Source organism: Neophocaena asiaeorientalis, unplaced genomic scaffold (genome assembly GCF_003031525.2).
Source record: "Neophocaena asiaeorientalis asiaeorientalis breed wild unplaced genomic scaffold, Neophocaena_asiaeorientalis_V1.1 scaffold648, whole genome shotgun sequence".
NCBI lineage: Eukaryota > Metazoa > Chordata > Mammalia > Artiodactyla > Phocoenidae > Neophocaena > Neophocaena asiaeorientalis.
In genome coordinates, this window is record NW_020172781.1 from 4,601,744 (window position 1) to 4,628,877 (window position 27,134).

The following is a 27,134-nucleotide window of genomic DNA, read 5'->3' on the forward strand; positions in this document are numbered from 1 at the left end:
CCCTGCTGTGCTTCAGAATCGTGGGTTCACACAGCAGTTAGCTGTCGGGGAGGCAGGAGGAGGAAGGGGACCAGTAATTCTCATTAACAGGGAGGCAAACCATACTACAGATGATCCTGAATGGAAGGCAAGGAAGGCAGGGAAGTCATTTCTCACTGGCCTTCAGAATTTGTTAGAGACGTTGATGTTTGAAGTGGAACCATCGTGGATTCGAGGACCCTGATGTTCTCAGAAGTCACAATAGTTCAAAACAAGGTCACAGGCCCACCTCACAGAGCCTCAACTCAGGATCCACGGATATTCTCTATAAAGCCTTCCTTTAAGTCTTCTGGCTCCCTGCTCAGCGCTAAGCATGAAAGCAGCCCCTCCCCCAAGTGCCTAAACCTGGTCCCCAGTTCCCTGGCTCATCCTGCCATGTCTATCGAAGAGAGACACGCATGCTTTCATGATAAAAGGTCTTTCCTTGTGATCTCCTGATGGGCTATAATTTAGGTCTGTGAATCTGAACAAGAGGGGGACGCTCGGCCTAAAGCCTGCAGCAAACATTCAGCAAAAAAGTTCAACTTGCATCCTTCAATAATCCAGTGGATTTCACTCTTAACCCTTTGTAAGCCTGGGGAAAAGATCTTCCGGGTATTGTAAATACCATTGAATGGGCCCCAAGTCAATGTTAATTTTCTCACCAGAATGGAAATGATTCCCTTGTGCCTCTCTTCTACCAAGTCACAGATGATCTTGTTGTTGAAATACTGAATTGGCTCCCACTAAAATGACAAAGAGGAAAAAAATTCTCCAAGAAGGATTAAGATAAACATCAAATATAATTCTTTTAAAGTGATTTTCCAACTGTTTTTCCCAAATCTGATTTTTATCTCTAACATTTCAAAAAGAATACTTGCTGAATATCAAAATAACTTCCCACGAAATAAGCAGAGAAGGAGTGAAAAATAATCCTTAGTACTAATCCGGAAAAATCTCCAATGAAATAATATTTCGCAAGTAAATGTCTTTTGCTAGGTTAAGAAATCAAATGAGGAGAAAACATCGAAACATTTACCTCTATACCTTCCATTTCATATTCTGCCTGTTCCGCTTTTAGGGTTCTCTCAATTAATAGTTGCTGGAGTTTCTCATTGCAGTAATTTATACAGAACTGTTCAAAACTAGAGGTGCAAAAGATTTAAGTAACTAAAGCTACGTGAGTAGACCAAGTTTTAAAAAATTGCTTTTACTTATTTTTAAGGATGCTTTTCCATACAGAAAAACCAAAGCCCTTATTAAACAAATAATTTACTAAATAGATCAGAAGAGTCAAGCTAAAAGACATTTGCATTTTTTATAGTTATTCCGGTTCTAGAAAAGTCTATTAGGTAGGGGCTATGCAAATCTGGAGAATTTCTAGAAATAGGAAAATGAATTCCAATAACATCAGAGATGCCATAAACCAGACTCAGACCTTAAAGAAAAACAAAGAACCAGTGGGTAACAATGAACTCACCCATTCTTGTCAAAGACTTCAAATCCATAGATATCCAGCAATCCAATCACAGTTTTCCCAGTGAAATCCTAGTCAATGTAACACACACCATTAATCGTTAAGGTTGTTTACTCTGTGACCCTCAAAACCTGGTAGCTGTCCCCGAATCTGGGACTTGGCTATAAATCTCATGCCTTCTCTCTCCAGCAATGGCTCACAGAAGAACCTTAGGGTAGAAATAATTTTCCCAGCCTGCCTCTTCCTGCCTGCGGCCTCCCCAGATCCCATCCCAGCTTCCTTATCCATCACCGGAGCAGTGAAACCTTCTTCTGATTCACTTCCTCGCTTCAGCCCTCTTCAGCCTCCCAATCCCACATTCAATCCAAAAACAAAGAAGAAGAAGAAAGAGATAGAGAAAGAGGGAGAGAAAAGAAGAGGAAGAGAAAAAAAGAAAACAAGGAAGGAAGGGAGAGAGGGAGGGAAGGAAAGAAGGAAGCTAGAAACAGCAGGAAGGAGATGTTTATCCAGGAGAGAGGGCAGATACTTTGGATATCATTTTCAACAGAGGACCAAGTGTTGTCCCGCAAGGATGGCTATTTGAAGAGAGCATGCCTTTTTTTTGGTTTTTATTAAGGGACACAATTTAACATTGTATATGATGTACTGAGTCAATGTATCCAAATCTGTCCTTTGCATGCTTCCTCCGTGAGTCTCACCACATCTATGTACCCCGTTGCCCTCGTATCGTCATTTCCTTAATTTCCAGCTTTGAGTAAACTCCCTTTTTAATTTAAATAACTCCACTTAAAAAGGAAACATGCCCATGGGGTAAATTCGAAGGAGTCAGCCTGTTTTTTCTTATACACATTAAAATATACTGTTAAAAGGAAAAGCTTCTGTGTATACTTAAAGCCACCTGGCATACTTGAAATGCTGTGTGTCCCACACTTGGGGACACCCAGCCAAGATCATTCAGCATGCATTTTTGTGAGCCTACTGTGTGCTAGACACTGGAAATGTAGACGTGAAAAGACACCATCCCTGCCCACCAGGAGCGTACAGGACACCATCCCTGCCCACCAGGAGCGTACAGTCAATTCTCACAAATTCTTTAAAGAGGTTGGTTATAAAACATTACCATGTTAGTGAGCACATTACCCACTGTGTGTGGACCAACCTTGTTCACTAAGGAGGAATTGATTTTGTTGACCAGCCAAGTAAATGTTCGTCCGTAAACGGCCTTTGCCATTGCATCTCTAGCGTAGGCAGAGAGTTCTAGCGTCAGTGGGCATATCACCTGAGAAGAACGACAGGTACATCTTTACAGAGGTTAAAATAATTAAAAGGCCTCCTGAGTGTTCAACCTAGGCTTTAAAGATGACTAGGGGGGCTTCCCTGGTGGCGCAGTGGTTGGGAGTCCGCCTGCCGTTTCAGGGGACGCGGGTTCGTGCCCCGGTCCGGGGGGATCCCACGTGCCGCGGAGCGGCTGGGCCCGTGGGCCATGGCCGCTGAGCCTGCGCGTCTGGAGCCTGTGCTCCGCAACGGGAGAGGCCACAACGGTGAGAGGCCCGCGTACCGCAAAAAAAAAAAAAAAAAGATGACTAGGGAAGGATACTTGCTGGGGAAAGATGCGCCTCCCGCCTGTGCTGTTTATGCTATTTCTTGAGCGCCAGGCTCTGTGCTGATACATAGCCATGACTGAGACAAACGGTTCCAGCCTTTGTGGGCTCACATTTGGCAGGGGGACATTCAACAAGTCACACAAAGAAGCGTCATGCTGCTCTCAAGCTGAGAGTGACAAGTGCTATAAGGAGATACATATGGTGCTTCAGGGTAGGGGTGGGATGAGCAGGGAAAGGACTCTGAAGAAATGATCCCTGGGAACTGAAGGATAAGGCTGGGTTAACTACAAGAAGCATAGGGAAAAGTGTTCCAGCAGAGGGAACAGCATATGCAAAGACTCTGTGGAGGGAAGGCAGGGCGAGTGTGAGGCACAGAGAGCTTGTGATGGTGGGATGTTGGGGGATGGGGAAGTTAAGGCAGGAGATGCTGCCAGAAGCTGGACCACACAGGACCTGGTGGGGAGGATTCAGGAGTCTGGCCTCCCCTAGGGCCACCATCCTGCTGGCAGCAGTGGTGGGAAGGGCAGGTACATTTCCACCTAGAGCCATTTTTACCTCCTCCGTTTTGGCTTCAATCTTTCTATGGGTGAGAGCTTCCAGAAGGACCCATGGGTTGACCCCTAGGAGCTGAATAAATGGAAATCAAAATGCCATTCAGTAACCCAACTTTACTCACTAATAAAGAGTTTCCGGGTCCAGGTGTACCTGCCCAACTAATTGTGCTTTAATGCAAAACAGATCATATTTGGTCTTTCAACCAACTGGCTTTTACCCACTCCCTCATCTACCCCCATGCTCTTTAAACCTCCTAACCAGTGTCAGCTGGAAGAACACGATGTGAGCCATTTGGGACGTGGGCATCCGGCTGCCTCACTCCCCTTCCCCGCCTCTCCGTCTCTGAGAGTGTCTGCTCCCCCCACACCGGGGCTCTCCCAAATTGGACCATCACCTTGGCAATCCATTTGATCTCGTGGGTGTCTGGTATGGAGGCACAGCCTTGCTGGTTCGCTTCAAAACAGATGTTCCCCAGGTGTAGGACACTGGCAATAATTCCATAGAGATTCTAGGAATGTGGGAAGTGGTGAGGAGGACAGGGAGAGAAGACGGTGGCTGCCTAATTGATAAATGTCATCAGGGGAGATACCCGAGGGAGAATGCCCCGCCCCTGAATTCCAGCCTGGAGCTCACAGAACGAATGGAGTCTCCCCCTTCCCCAGATATTAAGGGAAGCCGGGAAAGAGCCTCTGCGGAGGGCAAGATGATGCCTCACTCATCTCCAGCACAAGACACTGCTATTTTGATATCACCCTGTGCCTCCCCACCAATCTAATGTTCAAATGTCATGATCCCAGATATATGTGTGTATATATATGTGTGTATATATATATATATACACACACATATGTGTATATATACATACACATATATATATTTTTTAAAATTATATCCTGGTCCTTGAAAGATCAATAGTTTAACAACCCACCCACCCCCACCCAGAAAACAAGGACAAAAAGATGTAAAAAACAAACTGTTTATAAATCCTACAATTTGGTCCAGTTTGTTCCAATATAGAAGCATAAATAAATGATATTCCTAGAACTCTAGGGGATTAAATATTTGAGATTGGGTTTAAGGGGAAGAGGAAACATGACCACCTGCTGGCACCCAGCACTGGGAAAATTCAGGGCTGCTGGATAAAATGCAGAATGCCCAGTTAACATTTGAATTTCAAGTAAGCAATGACTAATTTTTTTCTTTTTTTTTATTGGAGTAAAATTGCTTTACGATGTTGTGTTAGTTTCTGCTGTACAATGAAATGAATCAGCTATATGTATACATATATCCCCTCCCTCTTGAACCTCCCTCCCCCCACCATCCCCCACCCATCTAGGTCGTTACAGAGCACCGAGTTGAGCTCCCTGTGCTATACAGCAGGTTCCCACGAGCTATCTATTTTACACATGGTAGTGTATTTATGAGCAATGACTAATTTTTAATATGAAGTTTGTCCCATGCAATGTTGGGACATACTTCTACTAAAAACTTAGTCAGTGTTTATCTGAAATGCAAATGTACCTAAGTGTCCTATGTTTTTATCTGCTGAATCTGGCAACCCTACTGTGTAATCACCAAGAAACCAGGATGGTTTCCTCAATCCCAGACCTGACTACTGGCATCTCTGCCCTCGGGGGGCTCATACCTCAAGATCATCTTCAGTAAAATCGATGACAGAAAAGGCATTGGAAACAGTTTTCCAGTCGTTCTTGTCATTAATAGATGACTCTTTGGCACAGTGGCCCTGTTGACACAGAATTGGGTCACTTAACAGCATTTTTATAAGGACAGTTAGGTTTATAAACACCTACTCCTAATCAAAATGATTTTCTCTACAAGCACGAGAAAGCTAGTTCTATAATGTTCTGAGCTGTGAAAAAAATGGATTTTATTCTAACTGTTTAGCACCTGACGATTTGCCAACTGCTGCTTTTTTCAAATTTATCTGCAATTTTGTTTAAAAATCTGTCTGGGAAAACTTTCAAAGTTACATATTAGTGGCATATCTTTAGTGTGTTTTTAAAAATAGGTTTTCTTGCCATTTTTGCTGAATACATTGGAAACACTTGTCTCAATAGATATCTGCTGAAACATACAGGAAAATGACAGAGTTTAAATTCAGAAAATAATCTTGACTCACTTAGCAACCAACATCAGAAACTTCACTGCAGGATTTCCTTCACTCAAGGAAATAAAAGTTCGGCATCTAGAGAAACACAGATTCTACAGGAAGTGTAATAAGACTTTGCCCATTAACTCTAGAGGCTTTCTTTTAAACCAGTAACAGACTACCAGTATCACAATTTAAAGAGAAAACCTTCTAGATGAGGGTTTGTTGTTTTTTGCTTTTGTAGTGCAGAGTATCCCTAGTTTCCTGATTATCTGAAGATTGGTTACCTTAAAAGAGTTCCTTGTTGCGTGGGGAAAACAAAGGAGTCATACCATGAAAACATTCACCAGTGAACTGGCCAGTGTTAAATCTGCAACCTCCCAAATATCCCTGCCCACACAACTAGCAACATCTGCTCTTGCCTCTCCAAGGGCAGGGCTAGTCTAAGTCAGTCCTCAGAGGACACCTAGGGGTTTGGAAGCAGTGCAAATATACTACAAACAGTCACAAAGTTTGCCAAAGTTACAGGAGAACATGAAATCGATCAAAATAATACTGGTGAATTGCTTGAGCCATTTCCAAAGCCACTGTGGCATAAGGATCTTGCCAAATTAATCGGGCCAGAAAAAACCTGCAAGGATAGAGGCATGATACATTCCCAAAGAGAGTGATTTGATAAGCGAATGGTTAGGAGAAGCCCTACATAAATGAAGTCCTCTTAAATGGATGAAATCCATCCTTAATGGATGAAGTCCTCAAAGAGTGTAACAAATTGATCCTCTGATCATGCTACGAAAGCCAAAGGTGATGCTCCCACACAGCTCTGTCGGAAAAATGAGGTCCTCAAAAAGAAAAAAAAATCAAATTTGATTTATTCTTTGCTCTAAGAATTAGTACAAAGTTTGTTAAGTATAAAATGAGATTATGAGATTCTTTTATCTTCCTGATTTAGCTGCATTTTTCAAAATAAATTTCCATCAAGTTGTCTTTTCCTCCATGATTTACTATGATACGCTGGTCTTCGTTTTACAGTATTCACTTTACAAGACATGGCTCTCTTTCTTAAATGATGTCCCTGCTTTGTACTCTGCCAAGTGACCTCCGTTCAAGCCAGTCCCAGAGAGAAGAGAAAAATCCAAAAACCTTGGGGCAAAAAGGTGCTAGTGACATCAAACCCTGAGAGGCGCTATACATCCGGAGCATCCCACACTCTAGTGCTGGTTGCAAAAAAACTCGTGCTGGGAAGTTAAATTCTGGAAGCCACTTTGTACAACACTACATCCTAGGACTGCTCATAGAAATGGTCTGAACTATTTCTGTAAGGGAGGATGTTCATTCATTTCGCAGAAAACAGTTCTCGGGATGGAAGGCAGGAAGGTGCAAAAAAAGTCTTTTCCAAGCTAGTTCTGAAAGCAGAATGAAGTACCATAGGTTGTGGACTCAGATAGACAGTGTGTTTCTATCACACTAGACCAGAAGTTCTCACCGCAGCTGTGCATTAGAATATCCAGGGGATTCACTGAATGACATTTAATCACCAAGGAATGTTTAAAACAACCCTGATGGAAAATATTTCTACAGTGGAAAGATCTGTCTCCACCTTAACCTAGTGATCAAATTCACATCACTAACAGTGAAGCAATGGACAACACGTGTCTGCTGAGATGATGCAGGATGCCTACGCAGAGCATCTATGCAGTGTCCTTACCAAAAATATTTAATCTCAATCTACTGCTCTAGCATCTTCACAGTTAATTTTATGAAAAGAAGTAAGAGTCTAGACTGAAAGAAACGTAATAGCCGATGCATGAGTTTATCTTAGTTGGAAGAAACTGCTATAGATAGTATTATGAGGACAATGGAAAATTTGACTACGGACTAGTTAGATGATATAAGGAGATTATTGTTAATTTTTAAGGTTCAATATGGTAGCACGGTATAAGAAAATATTCTTATTTTTAGAAGCTACATGCTGAATTATTTGCGATGGAAGTGCCATAAAATCGCAAATTGCTTTAAAACGGTTCAGCAGCAGTTAGATGATAGAACAGATATAGCAAAGTGGTAATAATTTTTTTAATGTGAGTGAGGCATGTAATGATATTGATCCAACTTTTCTGAAAACTGAAAATGTTTATAATTGAAAAAATTATAAGAAAAAAAATAACACCACCCTGATGTCCAGGTCTTGCTCTAGACCAATTAAATATGAATCTCTGGAAAGTAGAGCCCAGGCATTTGTGTGTTTCAAAAGCTCCTTGGGTGATTCTAACTTCAGCCAGGGCTGAGAACCACTCACCGAGATATTGGTTACTTTACCAAGATGATATACCTGCCAGGTGTAAAAGGAGGGGTCAAGAAACCAATCAGTAGAATACCTCCACAATGGTAATGAGAAAGTTATTGAACACCCCATAGAAGTCCCCCAAACACCCCTGATCCCCCCCCCCAAAGGGCCACCAGAACCAGGTGCTGGTCTTTCCAACCTGTGAGAGGTATTTATACAGCTGCGGATCTCGCTCAAGTCCCAGGTAAGCAAGGAGCTCCTCTTCTCCACCCTCTAGCAGCTGGTAGAAGATGTGGAAATTCCGCTCACCCTGGTTTTGATAGACGACTCGAGACTTTTCTATCAAGTAACTGATGATATGCCCGCCTACAGGAATGCCCTTCAAAAGAGAACAAAAAATTCGGGGAAAAAAAAAACCCAATAATCAAACCACTCTCTTACTGGTGTCTTCTGATGAACTGAAATTCTGAATTTGAATCAAGTCTGATCTAACGATCTTCCAGGATTAGCGTTTTCTGGGTTCCGTTTCAAAAAGAGTTTTGCCTGCGCCCACGGTCATGAAGATATTTTCTGTGTTTTCGTCTAGAAGCAACTGTTTTACCATTCACGGTTAGGACTATGATCTATCATTATTCAATTTTTGTATATGGGGTGAAGTTGAGGCCAAAGATCTCCTTATCCTCCATATGGATTCCCAGTTGACCAGCACCATTTATTGGGAAGACAATTCTATGTATACTGAATCACAGTGGTGCTTTGGTCATAAGTCTGGTGACCATATACGTGAGCGGGGCGGGGGGAAGGGTCTTTCTCAACTCTCTTCTGGTCCATCAGCCTCTTTACATATTCTTTTGCCAACATCACACTGTCTTGATTATTGCTTTAAATAAGCTATCCAATAAAGGGTTTGTGTTCCAGGACATATATAGAACACTTGCAAATCAATAAGGAAAAAAAAACCAGCCCAATTAAAAATGAGCAAAAGACTTTAATATACAAGAGAGTCTTTAAATGACCAACGGGCAAAACTTCATTAAAAATCAGGGAGATACAAATTTAAACTACAGTGAGAAATCACTATACCCCACCAGAATGCCTAAAACTAAAAGGACTGACAATACCAAATGTTGACAAGAGTGTGGAAAAACCGAAACTCTCAATTATAACATTGCTGGTAAGAACCCAGCAATGCCACCTCTGGATATATACCCAACATAAAGGAGTGTGCTTATATCTACTAAAAGAGGTACAAGACTGTTCACAGCACTATTTGCAATAGCCCCAAATTGGATACAACCCAAATGTCCAACACAGGAGAACAGATAAATGGTGATAAAAGTCGAGCAATCAAAAAATGAGCAATTCCATGCAGCAACATGGTTGAATCTCACAGACGTGTTGATTGAAAGAGGCCAAACACAAAAGAGAACAATTGTATAATTCCATTTTTCTGAAGTTCAAGAAGCAGCAAAATTAATCTGTGATTATAGAGGTCAGAACAGCGATCACCTTTGGGAAGGGGGGTTATTGTCAGAGACAGGTAGGAGAACCTTCTAGGTGCTAGAAATTTTTATATCTTGACCTGAGTGGTGGTTACACAGGTAGATTCATATGTAAAAATTTATCAAGCCATATACATGATTTGTGTCCTTTTTACTATGTGTTGAATTTCAATAAAAAGTGAAAAAATATATACTGTTATTAAATTTTTTTCAAAGTCTATATGCACACACCACCAGAAACGCATGTTCCAGCCTCTGGGAAACCCTGAGTCAGTCTGTCCTCATCACTACACCGAACGCTCAGCCAGTTACTGTTCTCTAGCCTAAGTGTCATTCTGTCACTTGGAATTATGTGTCCTTGAGAACTTTGTCTACCCCTCCTACTTGCATTAGCCTCATTTAAACTCTGTGTACAACACAACCGCACTCATTCATTATGTGTCGTCTCTGGCTACTTTCACGCTACAAGAGCAGAGTTGAGTAGTTGAGACAGAGGCTGTATGGTCCATAAAGCCTAAAATATTTACTATCTGGCCCTCTCCAAATAAGTTTGCCAACCCATGTCATATAATTATGTACACATAAGCAATATATTGTTTACTTTGGAATGTTTTCAAGTTTTATAAGAAATGGCATCACACTGACACCCAGTACGTTCTCACGACCCGTCTACATTGTGCGTAGCTGGCGTTCACATGCTCTCACTGCCATAAAACATCTCAATTGTGTGAGCATCCCGCAAGTTGGCCGTTCTCCTGTTGATGGGCATTCAGCTCTCTCGAGATGTGCTGGTTCTTTTCCAGTCCCTTTACCATCGTGAGCAGTGCTGTTGCGGGCAGGTTTGCACATCTGTAGGAATATCTCCAGGCGGGGAACGGCTCCACCTTAGATTATGTGATTTCAACATCACGAGATGATACACTGTTTTCCAAATGGGCTGTACCAATGTACTCCCCGCCAGCAATGTGTGAGGGTTCCTCATGATGCACATCTTTGCCAACACCTGGTATTATCAGACTTCTTAATTTTTGCCCACATAGTAAAATATGTCATCATGGTCTTTATTTGCATTTCCTAGAGCTAGCACTAATCCTGGATTTTTCAATTTTTTGAGCCAATAAATGCCCTTCCTCCCTTAAGGTGCCTTGAGATGGGTTTCCACTGCTGGCAAGTCCAGGGGTCCCCATGAAGCAGTAGTAGGAACTTCAGTGTACCTTAAAGTCAAACTGTATGTCCATGTATTTTCCAAATCTGCTGGAGTTGTCATTCCGGAGTGTTTTGGCATTTCCAAAAGCCTTGGAATACAAAGGGAGGGGAGACTGAACCAGATTGTCATTCACTGCCATTTAAGTCATTCAGTGTCATTTAACGTGTCACTCAATGACATTAAGTGTCATTCAGTGCCGTTTAAGTCATTCGCCATGCTCATCGAATCCCTGACCCTAACTGACATGCTCACTGGAGGAGGGGACGGGGAACCAGGAATGAAAGCCATACTTCATCTTCTAAGAAGGAAACACTATTTACAGAGGATTTGATGCCAAATATTGGGGCTGGACCCACAGAAAAGAAGGGAAAAATATCTTCTCCCTAGAATCCAATCTAGGAATAGATTAGAACTGGCCTAAGGAGAAGTAGATAGGACCCTAGGCCCTTGCTGTTCTAGAAGCGCACAGTTATTGGCCCCCATCACCAGACACCTTCCTATATCAAAGATGTAAACTGTTCAGCCCAAAGGTCTACTGGGAAAATCCCTTCAACCATAAACACCTTTTACGCAAAGAGCAACCAAAACACAGGAGAAAATAACGTGTTCAAAATCATCCAGCAAGTCAGTGAATTGCAATAGTAGAAATAATCATCAAAAAGATTTTAATTAAACAATAAAAATATTAATGAATAATAAGAGTATTATTTTAGTGCTTACCAATTCTGCTGTGTGCTTTTTATGCATTCATCTTGTTTAATCCTCAAAACCTCTTAAGAGGTAGGTACTACGAGTAGACCCATTCTCCAGATGCAGAGTGACTGCAGAAGCTTGCTGGTGCATGACTGCCCCAGTGTTAGTCTCCAGGCCTGCTGGACTTCAAGGTCACGCCCTTCAACCACAATACTACCCATGTGATCCACTGCCCTCTTCTTAACTTCCAGACCTGCCCATTTTGACCGACCTACCCGAACAGAAGATTCTTCTTACTTAGTGACCTCCCTGGAACTGCCCTCTCTAGGTCCTCAAAGATCGCTCACCTCCAGCACTGGATTGGAGAGTAGCAGTCTGTCACGGGCTATTTGTAGTGACTCAGTCATTGGGCAGGTCACTGCAAAATACTGGAGAATCTTCTTGGAGGCCTCCGTTTTCCCTGCCCCGCTCTCTCCAGAAATGAGGATGAAGTGGTTATTTAGCTCAGAGCACATCATGCGGTAAGCGTTGTCAGCTATGGCGTAGCTGGGGAAGTAGTGAGACAGAAATGCAAGGAATGGAAGTGACTATAACACTCCTTCCCCCGACTCTGATGCTCACCAGAGCAGAAGGACAAAGTACCCTGCCTCCCAGAAGCCACGTCCAGATTGTGGCACAAGGCACTCAGTTCAGACAGATAGCAAACCTTCACCATGACTCATTGACAGATCACTCACAGAGTGTACTAGATAGCAAAACTCTAACAACAGAAGGGTTACAGTGAAGAATTGGGGCAGGAATAAAAAGATTTTTCAAAATTTACCAGTTTTTTTAAAATCTATCAACATTTCTTATAAGAATAAACTACATACTAAGTTACATCCCCAAGAGATGCTCTATTAACTGTAGGTGGAAATAACATTTTGTCTAAATATTGAGTAACTCAATAGATAGAAGATCTCGTGTTTCCTTCCCTTCAAAACCTAAAGTACTAAGAGTATAGAGACAGGAAACCAAAAAGATTCGAAAAGTTCTGTGATAACTTTAGGACAAGAGGTAAAACTAGTATAAGGGCTTTGTCTACAATATCAGAAACCAAAGCAGGAAGGTCTCCCAAGGGTATAACCTTAGTATGTGGCTGAATTTGAAAGCTGGGTATTTCAGAAATCACTGGTGGTGGTGAGGCAGGAAGGTTCATAAATGCCTTGGGAGTGGAATAGGTGAATCACCAAGAAAAGTGAAGGGAGAACCTAGATAATTAGCCCAGAAGTCAACCAAGGAGGAGAACTGGGAAATTCAGCAAAGCCCAAGTCACATAGGGACCAGGCAGGAAATTGCTTTTCTTATGGATCTACAGCCCTGCTAAGTTCCTACCAATGGGCATTCTTCTCAGCTGCCATGACATTCAGGTACCAGTAGAAGGCACTATAGCAATCCATTTCCAAGAGAAGACACCTCTCTGGCCACATTTAGATTTCTCAGGAGTCATACAAAGATTCTACTTCTCATCATATTTAAGCTTAGATTTGATCTGCTGTTGTCTTCCACTCTGTTGAAAGGCAGCAGTTTAAGTGAGAGACACAACCTAATCAGCGTGCATCAAGGATGTACAAGGTTGGGTGGATGGATAATGGATGGGTAGGTGGATGGATGGGTAGATGCATGGGTGGGTAGATGAATGGATGGATGGGTGGTAGGTGGATGGGAGAAAGGGGAAAAAAAGAGAGGCAGAAAGCAAGAAAAATACTCCTATTGCTGACCTCATGGGTGCTACTTACACATGCGGTGGCAGTTCAAAGAAATTGACCCCTTGATAAAGTTCCATCTGGCTCACAGTGTAGATTCCAAGCTCCTGGTATGGGTTCACAGACACAAGGAGGGTCCCAATATATGTCTAGAGGAATAGACCAAAGCACTAGTGAGGAATTGCGGGGTGCAAATGGCTACAGCAAAAGACCATCACGTGCTATAATCCCCTGTGTTCCTTCAGTGCTGGGACAGGTGGGGAGGGGGGTCTCTGCTGTCATGGAGCCTACATGGCATAGGTGGGCAGACAAACAGCCGAGAGACCACGACTGCTTCAGTGAGTGTGCCAAGAAAGGCATAAACAGAGTAATGAGTGAGTGAATGACTAAGGAAGGCCACCTTAGCTAGTGGGCTTTGGGAGGCTTCTCTAAGGAGATGACATCTGAGCTGAGACTTGAAGGATGATGAGCCTGTCATGAAAAATGTAGGCAGGAAGGGCATCTCAGGCTGAGGGGACATGTGTGGCTCTGCATTGGAGGCCAGTGAGGGAGGGGAGACTAGAAAATGGTAGAGAGGATGTTGGGGAGGGTGTGAGTTGAGACCATGCAGGGTGTCAGGAACTGGGGGGTTCATTCCACATGCAATGGATGTCAGAGAGCCCACTCCGCGCTACTGAAATGAAACACTGCCCTGAACTATTATGTAAAAGAGATGACTTTGAGGGTGTGCACCATGATCTGATTGATTCATGTTTCACAAAGGTCTTTCTGGTGACTGAGTGAAAGCGGGGCAAGCATATATAGCTGCCATCTAAAACTGGGCAAACACTCCCACTACTGGCATTCATTTCTCTAGATCTCACTGTTGGATTCAACTAATATTCAAGTGTTTGAAGTGCTTATATTTGTAGTATAGCCACTAAAGAAAGCTTCTTGGAATATGATTATGAATAAAAGTTCTAAGCTCTTATATATAAAAATAAATATTTAGGCTCCTTTAAAAATACATCTGGAGGGCTTCCAGATGGTGGCACAGTGGTTGAGCGTCTGCCTGCCGATGCAGGGGACACAGGTTCGTGCCCCGGTTCGGGAAGATCCCACATGCCACGCAGCGGCTGGGCCCGTGAGCCATGGCCACTGAGCCTGCGTGTCCGGAGCCTGTGCTCCGCAACGGGAGAGGCCACGACAGTGAGAGGCCCGTGTACCGCAAAAATAAATAAATAAATTAAAATGGTATAAAAAAATATATCCGGTGTTTTCAGATTCTGAGTTTGTTGTTGCTTTTCATTTCAGAGTCTCAAAGACTGGAGGTACTCAAGCCTACATTAAATTATGCTAAAATCATTCCAACTATTGTTTCCAATCTCTAGGACAAAGTCAAACAGAGAGCCGGATCACAGATGAGTATTTTGACTAAAACTCTGCATCGCTTCCATCAGTAGAAATCTTCCAAGATAGAGCACAGTTTCTGAAATTTACCTGTTCAGATTGGAAACATTTCGTTTATCCATGATGATCCTATCATCCCACTTATACTTCCCCAAACCATACTATTTCTCTTCTGCTTATACATAAACTTATAGATGAAATCTATTTCCACAATTAAAAATGTACACTCTGAGAAACACTTTGCTTGTTTCTTTTGGTAACCTTGGTTTCCACATGTAGACTGTCATGGGCACTATTACAAACAAAATAACTATAAGAAAAAAAATTTTAATATTTTTAAACTGCTTCTGATCATCTCATTTACTCTTAGCAAAAGCTAATAAAATTAAACAATAACACACAGACACACACACACAGACACACACACACACAGACACACACACACACAGAAACACTGTTGAGTGCACCCTTAAAGGAATTTACCTGAACGGCAACCAATCAAACCAAGGTGGAGTGATAAATGGAGATCTTAATAAAAATTGACCATTAGAAGCAAGGAGACCAACTTGAACAGAGCTCTGGTAAAATACTGCAGTCCTGACCCTTGAAGATTCCTGGGATATGGCGGACATCTCTTATTTTTGCCTGCCTGCCATCAAGTCCCCCTTCTTCCAACAGATTCCTCTGAGAGAACTTCTCCAGCTCTCAGTCCATATCATGAGGTCAGGGGACCACTGGCCTCATCCCTCACCTCTAGAAGTGGGCCTGGGAATAATAGCCTGGCCAGTCAGAATATTCCTCTACCTGTGCGGATTGGTTCAGAGACAGACACATGACCCAACATGGGCCAATCAGAGCCGACCATCCTCCGTCTCCCAGAAGACTTGCTCCCTTCTCAATAGCAGCTTTAAGAGGATAACGTATCAGCCTGGTTCCGCGGGCAGTCCCCTCACCACCATGCAGAGAGGCTGCTCCAGAAGGAAACCGACGCAAAAGAAAGCAGAGGGATGGGAAAGAGTCCTCAAGACATCACCCTAGACCCTAGATCTATTTCTGGACCCTGAAGCTACATAGGTTGATAGATTCCCTCTTGCAGCTTAGGCCGACTTAAGTTGGGTCTCTGCCACCCGCAGACATAAAAGTCTTAATTCAAAGAATCAAAGTGTACCTGACAGTGGTCCCTCGACACCCCCCTTTAATGCCTAACCTAATTAGAGTGATACTGTTCACGATCATCGAGACAAGACCAGAAGGGAGCCACCACTCTAGGAAGAACAGCTGAGAAATGGGTTACATTACATAGATGAGGTTCTCGCTGAAACGCTTGCGAAGGTTGTCCAGAAAAGCAGATTCACTGGTGTAGGCATCCAATAGCACAAAATCCTGCACCCCGACCTTGTCCCGGGCAGTCAGCGCGCTTTCCATGTGCAGACGAATGTGCTTCCGCCGTACTTCTTCTTTCTACAGGAAACAGAACATTCCTCAGCAACTCACTTATTCTGTCATTTTTATTGCGCGTCTAAAACGGAAATAGCAAGATCCCGAACCCTGGGGATAGTTGAGAGCAGAGATTAAATTATGCTCTCTTCATTAAGCATTTCTGATCCAGTTAGGGATACAAGTAATGATAGTAAAAGCAATAACTGTAGTAACAGCGGCTGCTGCCAGGAACTGAGCATTTACTATGTTAGTCACTACACTAAATGCTTGACATGTATTCTCTCTCTTGATCCTCATTCTGACCCTATGCTCTTACCATGCCCATTCTACAGGCCAGAAAACTAAGGACAGAGAGGTTATAAAACATGTCCAAGACCTGCCAAAAGGCAGAGCCAGGATATGCACCTAGAGAGCCTGGCCCTACAGCCTGCTTTCCTGACCATGATGTACTCGCTGAATGTTAGTTGCCTAAACTTCCTATGTAATTCCCAGATGAGTGATGAGAACGTTGGTCAGAAGGAGACTATCTTGTTGCAGAGGAGTATTTCAACATCAACAAAGGACAAACTTGGAGGGTCTCCTCCCAAAGGCTGAGCTTCAGACCTCCCTGGAGAAGGTTGGTGGCAGCCCGCTGGATGGTGGAGAATCTTGCTAGGTTACTAAGGCCAGACCAGGCAGCAGAACAACCCTCCCAGGAACAGACGAGCAAAGGGAGCCAGATCACCGCTGGGCAGGAGACCTGGTGCTGCCCTGTTTGGGTTGGGAGGGCCGTGGGAAACAGCTCTCCAGGGCTCAGGTAAGCTGAGGCTGGGGGTGTGCAGAGGGAGTGGGGAGCAGCTGTGGGTAGGAGGGCTGGAGTGTGTGATGTCTGTACTGGGAGGACTGTGGCAAGGTGGTGACCAGGCCAGGGCTGCAAAGTCACTAGGGCCTCCGTGCTCTGGGTACCCAGTCCGTGTATGTCTGCCCACCACATCCCACTGTGCAGCTGACGGCAGCTGAAAGGCAAGGAAAAGCAAAACATCACAAAAGGAGCCGTGAGGAGAAAACTTCTGCTATTGCAATGCCCTTCCAGCACCTTCCAGTGACAAAGACTGACATCATGCCCTCTTCAAGGAGAAATGCTTAAGGAGTCCACTTCATTATCCCAGAGCAGGTACGGAAGGGTGAATTTGGATCTGAGAGACAATAAATGGACACCTGGCACACATGGCTGTGCAAAGGTCCTAGAATAGCCACAACCATCTTGAAAAAGAAAAACAAAGCTAGAGGACTCACACTTCTTTAGATAATCAAGACTGTGTGCCAACTGATTTTTGTCAAAGGTACCAAAACAACTTGGTGCGGAAGAGGAAAATCTTTTCAACCAATGGTGTACAAACAACCGGATATCTATAAGGAAATATTGCATTTCAACCCCTACATCAGACTACATACATATGTATGTATATTATTCAATAAAATATATTGTACAGTACATACATTTATATATGTATACATAAGTATATAGAGTTAATATATATTAATTTGAGATGGATTTTAGATCTAGATATAAATGCAAGATCTGTAAAGCTACTAGGAGAAAATAGAGGGGAATATCTTTGCATCCAGAGAAAGGCAAAATTTTCTTAGGACACAGGAAGAAATAACTGTAAGAGACAAAAAAAAAGAAATTAGAACTTCATCAAATATAAACCTTCTCATCAGAAGATACTGTTAAGAAATGAATCAGCAAGCCATAGACTGGCAAAAAGATGTTCGTGAACTAGATACCTGCAAAGGATTTGTATCTAGAATAAAAGACTCCAACAGCTCAGTTTTAAAAAAAGCAAAAAACACAGAAATTGGGCAAAAGACTTGAATGGATGCTTCACAAAGGAAGATAGACAGATGGTCAATAAGCACATAGGAAAGTGCTCAACATCATCAGTAATGAGAGAAATACACATCAGAATCGCAATGAGATGCCACCAGAAGAGTTCAAATGAAAACGACTGACGATATCGAACATTCCCAAGATTGTGGAGCAGACAGAACTCTCATACATTGCTGACAGGAAGGTAAAGCGATGGAATCACTGGGGAAAAGTCTGGCAGTTTCTAATGAAGTTAACCAAACCTCTACCCTTTCATCCAGCAATTCTGTTCCTAAGTATTTACACAAGAGCAATGTAGACGTATGTCCACAAAGACTGGAACATGAAGGTTTGCATCGAGTTTATTCATGACGGTCCGAAACTGGAAACAATCCAAATTCCTATCAACTGGAGAATGGTTGTGGAACATCTATACAATAGAATGGGTACAGCAATAAAATAGAAATGACAGGTATGCACAATGACACAGACATTATGCTGAGTGAAAGTACTCAGACACAAAAGTCTGCATGCTGTATGATTCCATTTATATGAAATTCTAGGACAAGCAAAACTAATCGACAGTGAAAATCACAACAATTGTTGCCTGGTTATGGGGGGACTGCCTGGCCAAGGACATTTTTGGAGTGATGGAAATATACTCTAACTTGAGAGGACTCTGAGTTACATGGGTGTATCTATTTGTCAAGATAAATGGTTACAATGTTGTACATTATGATACATGTACATTTTGTTTTAAAAAGAACCATAAAAAATAATCAAGTGGGGAGAGGATGGGGAATAGGTGGAGGTAAAAATGATAACAGGATGGCAGAATGTTCATAATTGTTGAAGCCAGGTGATGGGTACAGGAGGGATTATACTCTTCTGTTTACTTTGTACTTGCTTGCAATTTTCCATAATGAAAAGTTTTAAAAAACAAGATCACCACCAGGTGTCTCCCTTCACTAGCTAAATGCAGCTAGAAGGTGCAATCACCTGCTAAGAATGAAAACGATGCATTTAGATCAAACTGTATTAGTGATTACAAATATTCCCGTTTTAAATATTTTTTATAAGGGAGGCAGTATAGCATAGTGATGAAGCACAAGGACTTTGGAACATGAGTCTGTCCAGTTTCAAATCCTTGGGAAAGTCTCTTAATCTCTCCAAGCCCCAGTCTGTTTCACGTCTGTAAAATGGAATATAATTGTACCTACTTCATAGGGTTATTGGTTTGAACAGAACCATGGAAAGCTCTTGGAACAGTGCCAGATACAATATCAACTCTGTGAGTACTGGCTTCTGTCCTCATTAATATTAATAATACAATTATTAGAAACAAGACCATAATAAAGCAGAAAAGAAATCCGCTGGTAAGTAGTCAACAAGCCCCATATTAAATTAGGAGTGGGCTGGAGTCTGAAGTAATCTCTGGAGCTGTACCCACAAATATTACTGCAGCTGGATCTCTGTGGGTGGAGGGTGCAGAGATTGTAACAAAGCTTCTTTCTTATTCCAGTCCTAGAGATGGGAGCCGCAGCCTGCTTACAGGAGTGAGTCCTGCAGTCAGCCCCAGCGCCTTATGCGACCTTCCAGCCCAAAGAGATTTGACAAAACCTCTTAGATTAAGGAACGTGACAATAATTTTAACTTGCAAGGGCCAAAGCACAGTCTATCCATGTCAGCCTGGAGTTTCGTTTGTCGCAGTATTTCAATTCTAATTATCTGGATTTCTTTTATCTAGTTTGTTTCAAAATACCTTTAGAAGGGTGTGAACAAACTAGAGGAGCCTAATGATATTGACAAGAACGGTCAGAAGGATAAATATTGGAGCAGAAAGGGGAACAGTAATAAAGAAATGGAAGGATTTCAGCTTTGACCAAAAAGAAGACGATTAAGAGACTTTATCAAGAAGAGAACATTAACACCATAAATGACCAGATAAGAGGGAAATTAAAGAGTGAGAGGTCTTTACTATACCTTTGAAAGAACTCCATCTTTGGGGTGATAAAACTTAGTAGATACCACCGCGCAAACACACACAGCAGTGATTACAAACTCTGCTACCTAAAGAGCAGGTACTGGGATTCAGTCAAGCTGCAGGTGGCCAGGACTCACTTAAGACTAGGGAGTGAATGGCCATCTGTGTGCAGCCACTGCTCGGTTTTGGCTGGTTGATGGATATACGGCTTGTGTTGCCAAACCTTTCAATTCCTCAAGAAAAGTTTAAAACATAGAATTTTACGTAAAGTCCTATAGCACGTATTTAGCCTCATGGGACACTAGTTTGCAAGCTCTGCAGCAACACTGCAAAATAGAGCAGGCCACCCTTTGTCATGGTTTAGGTATTTCGCTCATCTGAAGGCAAGGGATTCAATGAGATGCTCCCAACGGGACCACCGTCTTGGAAGCAACACGTTGTCAATGGTGATCTGATCAGATCACCTTCTACACAACCTAGTGCTTGACCCAGTGTGTCCGGGGGATGGAGGGCAGTGGGGGAGGTGGGCACAATGTGAATAAAGATGGTGAGAAGCTTTGGCAGCGACAGAGATGCCTGCCAGATATTCCACGGGCTGCCCCACATTTCCCCTTGCAGTTAGGTGGTGTCACATAACTACTTCTAGACAACAGGTTGTGAATAGAAGTGACGTTTGTGCCAGACCCTTTAGTGGGTTATTAGGACTCCTTCAGTGCTGCAATGATTGAGAACTTCTCTCATTGAATGGATGAGCCACAAAACCAAAACAGCCTAGATTCCTCAGTCATCACATGGAGAAGTTCTAAAGAATCATCCAGACCCTAGTAGACTTTGTGAACAAGAAATAAACTTCTGTTGTGGTAAACTTCTGAGAGTTGGGGGGCTGTTTGTTACTATAGCCTAAGGCTGCTTAACCTGACTAATACAGATGCCAAAAGGCTTTTCCATTGGTAGAATAGCAGTTTGAATGGGAACCACAGCTCTTGCATGTTAAACTCAGCCAACAGGTTTGGCTACTATCCTTAAGCTTGGAAAATGAGAAGGAGGCATTTTTTTAAGGGAGAAAATAAGCCCTTGAGTTGTAGCTTTTGAATTTTATTTTATACTTCAGAACACTTTGTTCAAGGTAAGTCATAAGAAACCTCAATATACAAAATTAAAAAGCAGAGCCTTTCTGATTAAGATGGAAGGGAAAGTCCTTGGAAGAGAGTCTGAGGAGCCCTGAGGGCAAAGGAAAGTTTGCAAACCCCTGCATGTCCCCTGTATCATGTTCCCCAATCTTCATTATTTGATGACTTCCCTTACATTTATAGTCATATCAGTATACCACCAGTACTATTTTTTTACCTCAAATGTTTCCTTAAAGAGCTTTTTTCCTGTAAATATATACAGTTAAAGTTTTATTATGAAAAAATGTTCACACACAAAAGTATCAAACGCATACCAAACCCAATGTACCCATTACTCAGCCTCAACAAATACCAACCGACGGCCCCTCTGACTTCAGCTATGCCTCGCCACTCCTCCCGACACTGGAGGGATTCCTTCAAGGTAAGTCACAGATACCATATCACTATCTATAAATATTTCAGTAGGTATCTCTAAAAGGTAAAAGGCTCTTAAATTATATGTATACAACACTATTATCATATATAAAGACCTTCACAATAATTCCTTAATGTTAATTATCATACACAATCAGTGTTCAAATTTCTCTATCTTCCATGATATTGGTATAATTGGTTTGCTCAAATTAGGATCCAAACAAGGTCTACGCATTAAATTTAGTCAATGGGTCTTTCAAGTCTCTCTCGTTCTACGGGCTCCCTCTCTTTTTTTCTTGCTGTGTATTTGTTGAAGAAATTGGACAATTTGTCCTGTAGAATTTCCCACCTTCTGGATTTTTGTTGATTGCATGCTGATGGGGTTGTTTAACATGTTTTTCTTTGCCCTGCATTTCCTAAAAACTGGTAGTTTGACCTAGAGGACTTATCAAATACAGGCTTGAGTTTTACCCTGGCAAAAAGACTTTATAGGCAGTGAAGTGTACTTCCAGTGGAAGGCACATGAGGTCTCGCTGTCATTTTGAGATGTCAGGGCTCTTACACACATTGCCTAAATCCACATTTTCTTAGAAGACTGCAAAAAAAAATGGTAATGTTCCACTTCTACCACTTCTTCATTTATTAGCTGGGATCTTTCTATAAAGAAAACCTTATCAATTACTTGGTTACCCTGAGGTACAGTTTGAAAAAAGAAAAAAAAAGGCAGGATAAATGCTTGATTTCCTATTTTCAGAATAATGAGTTAGTTCTGTAGCATCCTTCAAAGGGGACAATGAGTTTTTAATATTATGAGCTAGTAGGTTTAAATGTATTTGATATATTTCATTCCGTGGCAATTATTTACCCTTACTGATGCTAAAATTATCCGATTTTTGGCCAGTGGGAACCTTTTAAGTGGGCTCTTGAGTCCTTTTGACATGGCCTTAATAGTCTTGATAGCTTCCCATGCTTATCAAATTGCCAAGCTGTTTTTAGGTTTATTTTATATATTCTCAGCCCAGACCTTGAATCTACCCAAGGAGCTCTGGTTTCTTTCAGTGGGGAGGTGGTAGATACCATAATCAGACACTAGGGGCGCTCATTGCCACTGGGTTGATCATTGTTTCTAAGGCTTTTCACTAGAGAGCAAGGAAGTTTTCTTAAAATAATACACATCATGAGTTTATTCTGATTCTACCAATTCACATACACAACTAAGGGGCTTGTGCTTAAACTTATTTTACTTATATCTCTTCCTCTTTCTCCTATCTAAAATTCCAGTTCAGTGACACGGTAAATTACTCATTGGCTTTATTCCACAATACACACAACCGTCTCAAAATAGCAATACGAACACCATCATCAACATGATTACTGAAGACAGTTTGAAATTTTTTTAATTATTCAGAATGTACTTCACTGGGTTTGTATGGGCACATTACTGTGTTTTTAAGCTCCCTTGAAATAGTTGATTTCCATGTGGCCATCTATACCAGTAACCAGATATATATTTAGGTTAATTCCTGTTTTTTTTTTTTTTTTTTCGGTACGTGGGCCTCTCTCACTGTTGTGGCCTCTCCCGTTGCAGAGCACAGGCTCCGGACGTGCTGGCTCAGCGGCCACGGCTCATGGGCCCAGCCTCTCTGCGGCATGTGGGATCCTCCGGAACCGGGGCACGAACCCGTGTCCCCTGCATCGGCAGGCGGACTCTCAACCACTGAGCCACCAGGGAAGCCCATTCCTGTTGTTTCATTCCTTATTTGGGGAAACTAATTTTAAAATTTTATCATTATGTAAAATGTATTTAATGGTGCCAAAAACAAAATAAGGCATATTCAAAGAGCTAGCTCCCATGCCTGTCCCTTCCACCCTATTCCCTTCTTCCCACTGTAAACAACCATTTCAAAAGCTTTAAAATGCTAAAATTGTTTCTTTTCTTTTTTTTTTTTTTGTTTGTTTGTTTGTTTTTTTTTGTTTGTTTCTTTTCTTAAATGGAAGCAAATACACACGTAGATTTGTTTCCCCCCTTTCTTAGGCATATGCTTGGAAACTCTACATGCTATGTTTCCACCTGTATTTTCATTGGGAAATCTATCCCGGAGATCCCTTCAGAGTTGTTTACAATGACATTCCTCATTCCTTTTTAGATGCAAAGTACTCCACTGTATGTTCATACTATACAGTTGACCCTTGAACAAACACGGGTTTGAACTTTGTGGGTCCACTTAAATGCAGATTTTTTTCACGAGTAAACTGCTTTTCAGCAGTACTACAGGACCTGTGGTTGGTTGAATCTGCGGAGGATCAACTATAAGTTATAAGTGGATTTTCGACTACACAGAGGATCGGCACCCCTAACCCCCATGTTGTTCAGGGGTCAACTGCACTACAGTTTATTCAGACAGTCTAACGGTGGAAGACCTTAACTAACCTCTGTCAGCAACTGACAGAAAACGATGGCCAAAAAATCGGTAGGACAGAGACAATCTAAACAGCACAGTTAGCTAACACAAGTATAACACTACACCCAACAATCGCACAGTATACATTTAGCACGTAGAGCACTGACAAAAATTGACCACCACCTGGGTCATAAAGCAAATCTCAGATTTCAATGGATTCAAATCATGCACGGCTTAATCTTGATTAAGCCTCACTGAACCTGATCAGGCCAACACTTCAAAAGAATAGAACTTTCTGAGAGGATGAAAATATTCTGCAGCTTCACTGTCCAATGCGGCAGCCATGAGCCACACGTGGTCTCTGAGCATCTGAAATATGATGAGACCGAGGAACTGAAATATTAATTTAATTTTAATTAATTTAGATTTAAATAGCCAAAGTTGGCTAGTGACTAGTGTTTAGGCTGCACAGGTCTGGAATCTAATTTCCAATTCAAAGGAAAACAAAGAATGAGAAACACTTTTAAAAAAACGCTTCCACCACAATCACCTAAATTCAGCCTGGGAAATTCTATAGAACAAACTATCTAGTTTCTTCATCATTTGTGGAAGGACACTGCAAGATAGTCTGTATATTAAAAGAGTTGAAATAGGAAAATGCAAATCAAAATCACAATAAGCCATCACTTCATACCCACTAGTATGGCTACAGTCAAAACGTCAGACAACTGCAAGTGTTGTCAAGGAAGTGGAAAAACTGGAGCCCTCACACACTGTTGATGGAATATAAAATGGTGCAGACACTTTGGAAAACAGCCTAGCAGTTCCTCAAAATGTTAAATATAGACTTCCCATATGACCCAGCAGTTCTCCTCTCAGGTATATACCCAAGAGAAATGGAAACATGTGTCCACACAAAAACTCATATAGACATGCTCACAGCAGCATTATTCATAATGGTCCCAAAGTGCAAACAACCCAAATGTCCATGAACTGATGAATGCAAAAACAAAATGTAGTGTGTCCATACAATGGAATGTTAGTTGGCAATAAAAAGGAATGAAGTACTGATACATGACATGGATAAACTTTGAAAACACTATGCTAAGTGAAAGAATCTAGTCACAAGAGATCACATGATTCCATTTATATGAAATGTCCAGAACAGGCAAATATAGAGAGATGGAAAGTTAATTAGTGGTTGCCAAGTGTTAGTGGGTTTGGGAGGAAATGAGAAGTGACTGCTATAGTATAAAAATTTTCTTTTTAAGGTGGTGAAAATGTTCTAAAATTGATTTTGGTGACGGTTGTACAACTGAATATACTGATAAAAACAAACTTGAGTTGTACATTTTAGAGGGTGAATTGCCTGAATGGTATGTGAAATTATATCTCAAAGATGTGACAAAAATCAAGATCTAAATGTGAAAGGCAAAACTATAAATCTTTAGAAGAGAATGTAAAAGTTATCTTCATGGCCATGGGGTAGGATTTCTTCATAATTCATACAAAAATATAACAACCATAAAGGGAATGACATGCAATCTTGACTGTATGAAAATCAAGAGCTTTTGTTTATCAAAAGATAGTTAAAAAGTGAAAAGAAAAGGTACAGGGTGAAAGAAAAACTATTTGTAACACATAAAGAGAATTTACGGATGAATAAGAAAAACCAACCGGCTCAATGACAAACAGGCATTTTGTTGAAGAATGAAATGGCCAATAAAAATACAAAATAGGCAAATTTTTACCCCAATGGAATACAGCTGCATACTTAACAAATTGGTAAAACTTTAAAAACCTGATAGGACAGGATAGCAAAAATGTCCAGCAACAGAAATTCTCAAACTCTGTGGATAGGAGTGTAAATTGGTACAACTACTTTGGAAAACAATTTAGCATAGCCTAGTAAAAGTTGAGGACACACACCCTATGACCAAGCAAATTCATTCCTCTTGTTTATGTGCAGTGAGGGACAAACACAAGAAGCACTCAGCAGCATTATTTGTAACAAGCTAAAACAGGGAACAACCTCAAGTTGTAACAATAATAAAATACATGGCTATCACTATCACATACAGCCATACCAAACAGTTATACAGAGCACCATGCACTACCTCAAGTACTTTTCATATATGAATTCATCTGAAACCTTTGAAACCTTTCAACAACCCTATGAGGTAATAGGTACTTTACTGCCATTTTTCAGGTGTGAAAACTGAGGCTCAGAGAGGTTAAATAACTTGCCACACGGATAGTATAGTTGACAGAGATTCAAACCCCAACAGTCTGATTCCAGAGTCCATGCTCTTTTTAACACACTCCAGAAGCACACAAAACAAGACTTCAAGAAATGGGAATACATGCCAGATCCTGGATAAGGAGATTCAACAAAGAGGTTTAATTCAACTATTACGTTGTACACAGCTGTGAAAGTGAATGAATCACAATTAGGCCCATCAACATGGTTCGATTTATAAAAAAAAACGCAGCATCGTTCAAAGAAAGCAAGTCACATAAGAATATACACATATACCTGTAGTTTCATTCTGTTTTAGTCAAGGTCCCAAACAAGCAAAATTAAGCAATATGTTGCTTAAGGATACATTCACGGGTGATCCAACTACCAGGAAAACCAAGGATTGTACTTAGTATCTTACACTGGGTGGTAGCATATAGTTACTATTCTTTAAGTCACACACATACATATTCTTTCCCATGTATGGTATTTTGCAATAAAAATATTTTTTAAAACTAAGCTAGGGCTTCCCTGGTGGCGCAGTGGTTGAGAGTCCGCCTGCCGATGCAGGGGACACGGGTTCGTGCCCCGGTCCAGGAAGATCCCACATGCCGCGGAGCGGCTAGGCCCGTGAGCCATGGCCGCTGAGCCTGCACGTCCAGAGCCTGTGCTCTGCAACAGGAGAGGCCACAACAGTGAGAGGCCCGCGTACCGCAAAAAAAAAAAACAAAAAAAACAAAAAAACTAAGCTAACTTCATTTAGGTATATCAATACTAACTTCCTCAATAAGTGATTAGTAAACAGAATTCAGTGTAACAATAAAGAAATAGCAAAACGTGACCAAGTGGGATATATTTCAGGAATTCAATATTAGAAAATCTATTAATAATAGATCTACCGTATCAATTGATCAAGAGTGGAAAAACTATGCATCTCATAGATTCTGAAAAGGCATTTGATGAAGTTTCATTTCATTCCTGATAATTACATTTATCAAAAACAATAGAAACCAAAACAAATTCCAGAGGATCACAGATTGAAACATTAAAAAAGAAAATTATAAAATAAAATATTAGAAGAAAATA

The 27,134-nt window shown here is 41.5% G+C and overlaps 1 protein-coding gene across 5 annotated transcripts in view; it reads right to left on the reverse strand.

The window, feature by feature from the left end:
* MYO1H (myosin IH) overlaps positions 1 to 27,134 on the reverse strand; it is a 100,094-nt gene that overhangs the window by 28,131 nt on the left and 44,829 nt on the right. For all 5 annotated transcript variants that reach the window (XM_024741470.1, XM_024741471.1, XM_024741469.1 and 2 more), the window contains exons 2-13: positions 15,887 to 16,048; positions 13,232 to 13,347; positions 11,801 to 11,999; positions 10,768 to 10,848; positions 8,251 to 8,430; positions 5,300 to 5,398; positions 4,049 to 4,162; positions 3,655 to 3,726; positions 2,655 to 2,774; positions 1,499 to 1,566; positions 1,058 to 1,163; positions 684 to 764 (exon numbers count right to left, since the gene is read on the reverse strand). In XM_024741470.1, coding sequence (XP_024597238.1) covers positions 684 to 764; positions 1,058 to 1,163; positions 1,499 to 1,566; positions 2,655 to 2,774; positions 3,655 to 3,726; positions 4,049 to 4,162; positions 5,300 to 5,398; positions 8,251 to 8,430; positions 10,768 to 10,848; positions 11,801 to 11,999; positions 13,232 to 13,347; positions 15,887 to 16,012 — 1,362 coding nt within the window. In that variant the 5' untranslated portion in view covers positions 16,013 to 16,048. The remainder of the gene's footprint in view (positions 1 to 683; positions 765 to 1,057; positions 1,164 to 1,498; positions 1,567 to 2,654; positions 2,775 to 3,654; positions 3,727 to 4,048; positions 4,163 to 5,299; positions 5,399 to 8,250; positions 8,431 to 10,767; positions 10,849 to 11,800; positions 12,000 to 13,231; positions 13,348 to 15,886; positions 16,049 to 27,134) is intronic.